This window comes from Alexandromys fortis, unplaced genomic scaffold, assembly GCF_014885135.2.
Source record: "Alexandromys fortis isolate MF-2015 unplaced genomic scaffold, M_Fortis_MF-2015_v1.1 scaffold_82, whole genome shotgun sequence".
NCBI classification, from domain to species: domain Eukaryota; kingdom Metazoa; phylum Chordata; class Mammalia; order Rodentia; family Cricetidae; genus Alexandromys; species Alexandromys fortis.
The window spans coordinates 7,413,192-7,421,407 of record NW_026067963.1 but is presented as its reverse complement, the minus strand read 5'-3'; the positions used below and the strand labels follow the sequence as shown (position 1 = coordinate 7,421,407).

Genomic DNA, 8,216 nt, shown 5'->3' with positions numbered 1-8,216 from the left:
ATCAAGTCCCCCTCCCTCATCACCCCAAAGAGCAATCAGGGTTCCCTGCTCTGTGGGAAGTCCAAGGACCACCCACCTCCATCCAGGTCTAGTAAGGTGAGCATCCAAACTGCCTAGGCTCCCACAAAGCCAGTACGTGCAGTATGATTAAAACAGAGAGTACTCAGCAGTAAAAAACAAGGACTTCTTGAAGTTTGCAGGCAAATGGATGGAAATAGAAAACACCATCCTGAGTGAGGTAAGCCATACCCAAAAAGAGGAACATGGGATGTACTCACTCATATTTGGTTTCTAGCCACCTTCAACTTTCACCTCTGGCCGCACTGTTGGACTTACCTGAAGGCTCTGCACCTGGCAGTCCAAGGCCTCCATTGACAAAACAGCAGGCTTGCTGTGCTCCATGGAGTATGCCAGCTGGATTGTCACCACATTGGCCTCATCGTAGAGCTTGTCAAAGGCCTTCCACTCCTGTAGCGCTGACTGCGTGGAGGCCCTGAGCCGATGGACCTATGGGGAGAGCAGAAACTCATATGATCATACATTCAAGCCCCTTAAGGAAGGTGGCACCTGCAAATGCTTCCCCCATCCTTGAGGGCAGGAACCCACCATTTCCTATTTTCTCTTACTCCTGGTGGTAACCTAAACAAACAAGATTAAGAAATCACTGAGTGGGCTCATTTCTAGGTCTCCCCACCCAGTAGCTTGTCTTTGCACCTCTCAGTGATGTTCTCCAAAAGGACAAAGTGATCATTTTCCATGAAGCCCAGCTTCTTTCCCCCTCTCTGGCTGTTTATGTTTCTAGCGTCCTATCTAGAAGGCCAGTCGTGCACATTTAGGTTGCTTTTTAAAGAGCTTTATAGTTGTGATTCTTACGTTTATAGCTGGTTCATTTCAAGTGAAATTTTGTATGAGGTACTGAGTCACCATTGTGCCACTCTTTTTTATGTTGATATCTGGGTGCCCAGTGGCACACTGTGAAAAAACTCCCCCTTCTCCCTGCGAATTTGCTTGGTATCTTTGTTGAAAGATCAGCTGAAAGTTTATTTATTTATTTGGACTCTTGCATTTATCTGTCTCTCTCTCCTATGATCCTGATATCTGCATGCTTTATATACACTATCTTAATTCAATTTCCCCTCTGTGTTTTCATTACATTATATATTCATTACATTGCTGCTATCTGTTCATGTGCCTTTCCTGCACTGCCCGAGCTCCTTGAGGGTATGATTTCATTATTTTCTGCTTTCTCTTAACTCCTGCTGGCGAGCAGAGTAACTCAAACAAACAGGATTGACAAATGACTCAGGGAGCTCATCCCTGTTTTCCCAGAATCCCAGGGAAGGGGTGATGCTGCAGGTTGCCTAGGGATTTCAGTCACACGGCTTGTCCCCAATTCCCCCTAGGAGCAATGGTTGAAAGCACATGGCATATATACCCAGTGAGGATTCTGGAGGAAACACAAACGCATGATAATTGTCTGGCTTTCAGAGCATCCTCCCTGGGTGGGAGGGAAACGCCCTTGGCCAACCTCAGTTTTCTCTTCTGGTGCTCTTCTTTGCGGGGGCATCTCCCTTCTCTCTGCCCACCTCTGGTATTCTCCCCAAGCCCACCCTGCCCCCAGCTCCCGAGGCCAAGCGATATGGACCCCTCCCTTCCTGCTTGCTGCACCTCCTACAGCTGTGCTGCTTCTTCCTAACTGCTGCCAGGAGCTGACCTGGAAACACTGCCAGATGTTCAGCTGGCCTGAGAGACGGAGACATTTGTGCTTGCCTGAGTACGTTAGACAAAACAAAGATAGCCAAGAGGGTCTCTTGCCTGACAGTGCCCCATCATGATCTACGGCTTTGACGCCAATTATTTAGGGCATGGACTTGAAACGCCTCTTTCCACTTCAGTGTGTCTCTCAGCAGCTCTCTCTCTCTCTCTCTCTTTTTTTTTTTCCCTAGACAGAGTTTCTCTGTGGTTTTGGAGCCTGTCCTGGAACTAGCTCTTGTAGACCAGGCTGGTCTCGAACTCACAGAGATCTGCCTGCCTCTGTCTCCCAAGTGCTGGGATTAATTAAAGGCATGCGCCACCACCACCCGGCAGCTCTCTGGTTTTTTAACAGGGGGTAAATCTCTGCGATAAAAGAGCAGTAACAACAACAAGCGAAAAGACTGGGGAGACTGAGTGATGTCTCTTACCTGGCTGGTCACATTACTCTTCTTTTGAAACAGGTCGTCAATCCCAGACGCCATGTCTTCTAACAGCGGCATGTCTTCCCCCTCCAGAGTCAGCGAGCTTTGTCTCAGCTCATCCAGTGCTTTGGATTTCACGGCAAGTTGATTTTCTATGTCCTAGACAACACACACACACAAAAGCGTCACACTACAGAACAATAAGCAAACAGGAGTTTACTCTTTTCAAGTGAAAACTGCCGGTGGAGCACACAGGGAGCACCCGCAACATACGTAACACCCGCAGCAGCGGCATTTTAAACTTACTTCACTTTTTAAGACAGGGCCTTTGTCATGTAGCTCAGGCTGGCCTCAAGTTCACGAACCTCCTGCCTCAGCCCTCTGAGTGCTGGGAGATTATAGGCACGAGCCATTTCGGCCAGCCTCACAGATATTCTTAATTCAACTTTATATTCTATATTTTAGGAGCGTCTAGAGAACAGGTTGTTGGCATAGGGTGGAAGTCATGCAGGACAGATCGTCTTTGTCAGACAACTCCCGCACTAGCAGTGTGGCCCAAGTCATCAGACCCCAAGTCCCCATTTCCTTAGCACCCAGGGCCATTCATAGCTTGAATTTAATGAAACCACAAGCCGGAAGAAGGCGCTTGCACACCGCCAAGCAGCACTTAAACGACAGGAGCACGGTTCCTGCTTCTTCAGTTGCTTAACAACTTGCGGTCTTTTTGTATCTTCATCTATTAAGGCACTCATAAAGCCACCCCACTGGCTCTATTCTTTATAGCCTTCTTCCCTGAAGCCTAGAAAGCTGTCTACAAACACAACAGAACATGACCCAGCAGTGTACACCAGCTGACGGAGGCCCGCAGCTGGGGATAGCGGCTCATCGCACGAAGGTGAGGCAGGAGGATGGCTATGAGTTTGGGGCTAGTCTGGTATATAGAGTGAGATCCACAAAGGTGATTCTCGTGTTTGGGAGTGGGCCTGGACAGCCAGGGCATGAAGTGACAGAAACTCTGATCTATGTATTCTTCCACACCTGCACATGGCTGGACCCTTCGCTTCAACAATACCCTGTATACGAGTGCACCGTGGGGTCCTCGCTGGCAAGGGGCTGCGTTTTTCAGCTGTTGTTCTGCAGACAAAGTAGTACCTCTGAAGCTGGCTTTGCCAGCAGGACTCATGGAGCACCACCCTGCTCACCCCTCCCCCACTCCTGCCCAGGAGCCACGCTTGTATCCTTGAACCTCAATCAGAAGCCAGTGTTTTCCTCTGTAACGTGATGCCTTGAAATGTGTTTGAAAATGCTGAATCGCTGTGTCCTTCAAATTTTCTAATCATCATCCATAAGATTTCTAAAAGTAGCTTCCAGCAACTCGCCATGTTTCCTCTACAGTGCAAGGATGTTTCTGTAAGAGGACTACTTAGCAGGGAGCTGAAAGGAACTATCAACACACAAACACACTTCTTCTTTTTTTTTTTTTTGATTTTCGAGACAGAGTTTCCTCTTTTGGTTTTTTGGTTCCTGTCCTGGAACTAGCTCTTGTAGACCAGGCTGGCCTTGAACTCACAGAGATCCATTTGCCTCTGCCTCCCCAGTGCTGGGATTAAAGGCATGCGCCACCACCGCCCGGTTTACAAACACCACTTTTACACCAGACCACAACCGACAGTATAAATAATAAGCTTGGCCGTACTAGCACACGAGCCCTCCCCTACAAGCATCTGCTCTTGCTTCTCCTCGAAATAACATGGACTGGGCCCAGCCATCCCGCAGCCCATCCTTGTATCACTGGAACCTTCTGGTACCTTTTTTAGGTACGCCAGCTCCCACCTCACCCGAACGCTAATCTTCCTTTAAATCCTGATTTGCAGCGCGAAACATTAGGTGAAATGAAGAGACTTGCTAATTACAGAGCTTCCCCAGAAGCTAACTCCAGCTGTCTGTGAGAAACAGTGTTAAATACCTTTGAAATCTCCCAGTTCCCAAGGCTGGAGAACAGCTCAGATGTTGAGAGTGCCCACCACTCTAGCAAAGGACCCTATAGTGCGATTCTCATCACCCAGCTCTAGTTGGTATCTGATGCTGCTGGCCTCCCAGGCACAGGCATTCACACTCTCTCTCTCTCTCTCTCTCTCTCTCACACACACACACACACACACACACACACACACACACACACACACACAAATAAAATCATAAAGCAAATCTACGGAAGACTCGCTTAGGTCATTACTTTGCCACTCCTGGCAGCTTCCTGCAGAGGAATGTTGAGCCCCAGGCAGATGCTAAGGTAGAGAGGAGCGTGGGAGTGGAAACAGGAAGTGGCCTTCAGAAAGGACCTCCTAGTTGCTGCTCTTTTTATTTCATGACGGAGCTGCCAATAACCTCAGAAGAACAGGACTTTGCCCCAACTTTCCAGCCCCAGAAGAGGCTAGTGGGGAGCTAGGCTAGTGGAGAGCCTTCCCAGGATGGGTCCATACCTTGGCGAGAGTTTCAAGGGTGGCGTGACCTGGCCAACGGATAAATGCCCTTATACCCAAGTGTGACCGGGTCCAAGGGACAAGTGGTCCCTCTAGACACAACAGGTGGCAGAAAATGATCTTCTTTGGGCAAAGTGCAGAAGGCAAGACTAAGCATAATGGAAACATCTGAGTCATTTTGCCAACGCTGGGCAAAATAATAAAAAATACAAATGGGAAGGCACGGAAGCCAAAATTCCCCGGAAATGTTTCCTTTCCTTAAAAGTGACATTCGAACCTCATAAAAAGCAACAAAGACCATGCAAGGGCCTTCTGCCTATGATTGAAAAAGTATCACTTTACAATTATTTAAAACCCATGGACTCTTGTCTAACTTATACGAAAAAGTAAGTACAGTCATGCACCATACGCGTGTCGGCAATCCCATACTGCCCGGGCGTGTAGCAGGCAACCCCATCCTAGGTGTCTGTGAGTAGAGGCTGGGACAGCGTTCGCTAACCATGGACCTCTTGGATGTGTCCCTGTCACTACAACGCATCACTGAGTGCGCAGGGGAGCTGGAGCAGCATCTCCAGGAACTACAGCATCTTTCCTCTTCCTCGGGACAGGTGTGGGCACTGTGTGGCCCAGACACTGGGTGGGCAGGATGCTGCCCCTCCTCACCTGGCAGTCCAGGAGGAGCTTCTCCATGGAGATGGCACTTTCAGGTTTTTGGAGTATCTTCAACTTCTCTTCCTGTGCCTCCAACCAACCGTTCAAATTCTGTATTTTGTTTTCATTCTCGGTGATACTTTCCAGAAGTTGTTCCAAATGTTGTATCTGTATGTGATGGAGACAAATTTTATGAAGGAAAATTTACTTTCATCTCTCTTCTTAAAAATGTGTGACAGTTTGCGCGGGAATGTACCCCATAGGCTCTGGCATTTGTACACCTCGCTCCGATATGGTGGAGAGGTTTTGGGAGATTTAAGCGGTGTGGTCTTGCTAGAGGAACAGGCTTTGAGGCTATACAGCCTCACCCTACTTCCAGTCTGCTCTCTCTGCTCCTGGCTTCCTGTTAAAAACATGGTCTCTCAAACTGGGCGGCAGTGGTGCACGCTTTTAATCCCAGCACTCAGGAGGCAGAGGCAGGTGGATTTCACACTAGAGAGAGAGTTCCAGAATAGGTTCCAAAGCTACACAGAGAAAACCTGTTTTGAAAAATCAAAAAACAAACCAACCAACCAAAGAAACAAAACCCAGTGATCTCTTGGTTTCTTGCTCAGGTCACCATGCCTTCCTGTCATGATAGGCTCTTCTCTCTCTGGAACTATAAGCCCAAATAAACTCTCCCTTATATAAGTTGACTTGGTCATAGTATTTTATCCCAGCAACAGAAGAATAACTAATACAAAATGTAAATAGCATTATGTGGTTAGTTAATTTTATTTTGCTATAGGATTTGCATTCTTTTGAAATGAAAAGATAACTTGGTTTCTTCTAAAAGTTGTTAAATATTTTACATAACAAAAATGAATTGGTCATTCTGGAATGAAGATTTGTAAGTCAAGAAATAACTCCTCTCTATGAAAAACAAAATGCATTTTTTTAAAAAAAAAAAGTAAAACATACAATCTGTTGAGAGAGCCAACTGCTCTGGAGTTTCATACTAGCTATGCCAAATAAAATTATGATTCTAAACATCAATTTTTTTTATTATATCCTTCATTAACACTGGTATAGTTAAAGGAAGTTTTCTTCTTCTGACTGTCTAGAGTTGCCTAATACTTTCTTTAAAATTTTTTTTAGCTTTATTGATTTATTGTATGTGTAGGGTTGTTCAGCCTGCATGTATAGATGCACCGTGTATGTCTGGTATCTGCAGCGGTCTGATGACGTCATCAGATTCCCCTGGGACTGGAGTTATAGACAGCTGTGGGTCACCATGTAGGTGCTGGGAACAGAACTTGAGTCCTCTGCCAAGAGCAGCCAGTGCTTTTAATCACTGAGGCATCATTCCAGCCCTGCTTGGCAGTTTCTTGCTAGACATCGATAGGCCACCAATATCTCAAATAATTCACCGGTTTTAACAAGACAGGTTATTTTCTAGTTCTGATTCTTATTTGTAATATAATTTCATTAGGTAATCACGGTATATACAAAGTTTTATTCTTCTTCTGTTGGTCTGCAAGCTCACAGGGTTGAGACATACTCAGCCGGGTGAGCCTTTAGTCTCAGAACTCAGCTGGTAGATCTGGGAGTTCAAAGCTAACCTGGTCTATATAGCGAGACCCTGTCTCAAAAAACATAAAATAAAAAAATAAAAGATCTCTTTTTAGATGGAAACAGTATCACTTGCTCAGTTATTCTAAGGTTGGAAATTAAGGCCCTGTACTTTTTTTTTTTTTTTTTTTGGTTTTGCGAGACAGGGTTTCTCTGTGGCTTTGGAGCCTGTCCTGGAAGTAGCTCTGTAGACCAGGCTGGTCTTGAACTCACAGAGATCCGTCTGCCTCTGCCTCCCGAGTGCTGGAATTAAATGCATGCGCCACCATCGCCCGGCTGGCCCTGTACATTTTTCCAAGTATAAATAATACTGAGAACGTTTGGTACACTTTTTTTTGGGAGGACTATTAACCCACTTCAAATAACTGTCTAAGAACTACACTGGATGATTAAGGGATCCAGTGAAATTTTAGATTTTTTTTTAAAAAACATTCCCAATATTTTCCAAAGAAATTTTAGGTCATTCCCACACCAACAGTGTAGCTTTGGGTTTTATTTTGCTAAAATATTTCTAACTTATTAGCTTTATGCCCTACAGTGTTTGTTTTGGGTGTCTGAGGATTAAAATGGATACATTTCCATTTTTATTTGTTGTGGAATATTTGTACACTGTGTGTAGTGCTGTGATTAGTGTAATAAAAAGCCTAACGGGGGCTGGAGAGATGGCTCAGAGGTTAAGAGCACTGGCTGCTCTTCCAGAGGTCCTGAGTTCAATTCCCAGCAACCACATGGTGGCTCACAACCATCTGTACTGAGATCTGGCGCCCTCCTGCGGGCATACATGGAGGCAGAATGTTATATACATAATAAATAAATACATCTTAAAAAAAAACTTTCTTTAAAAAAATAAAAAGCCTAACGGCCAATAGCGAGGCAGGAGGTATAGGCGGGACTTCCGGGAGACAGACAGTAAGGAGTAGGAGATGAATCTAGGTGTGAGAGAGACACCGGGAGACACGGAAGAAGCAGGAAGTGCAGTACGTGACAGAATGTAGATTAACAGAAATGGGTTAATTTAAGTTTTAAGAGCTAGAAAAAAAAACAAGCCTAAGCAAAGGCCAAGCTTTCATTAATAATAGTAAGTCTCCGTGTCATTATTTGTGAGCTGGTGGCCCAAAGGAGTGTTCAACTATGTTTATCTATTAACTAGATTTCTTCTTTTTTATTTTCTTGACTTTTCAAGACAGGGCTTCTCTGTGAAACAGTTCTGGCTGGACCAGAACTCACTCTGTAGACCAAGCTGACCTTGAACTCACAGAGATCCACCTGCCTCTGTCTCCTGCAGGCTGCGATT

The 8,216-nt window shown here is 45.6% G+C and overlaps 1 protein-coding gene across 8 annotated transcripts in view; it reads right to left on the bottom strand.

The window, feature by feature from the left end:
- Syne2 (spectrin repeat containing nuclear envelope protein 2) overlaps positions 1-8,216 on the bottom strand; it is a 292,157-nt gene that overhangs the window by 62,132 nt on the left and 221,809 nt on the right. For all 8 annotated transcript variants that reach the window (XM_050153713.1, XM_050153714.1, XM_050153716.1 and 5 more), the window contains 3 exons: positions 5,324-5,479; positions 2,184-2,336; positions 337-507 (listed from right to left, as the gene is read on the bottom strand). In XM_050153713.1, the coding sequence (XP_050009670.1) occupies positions 337-507; positions 2,184-2,336; positions 5,324-5,479 (480 nt within the window). The remainder of the gene's footprint in view (positions 1-336; positions 508-2,183; positions 2,337-5,323; positions 5,480-8,216) is intronic.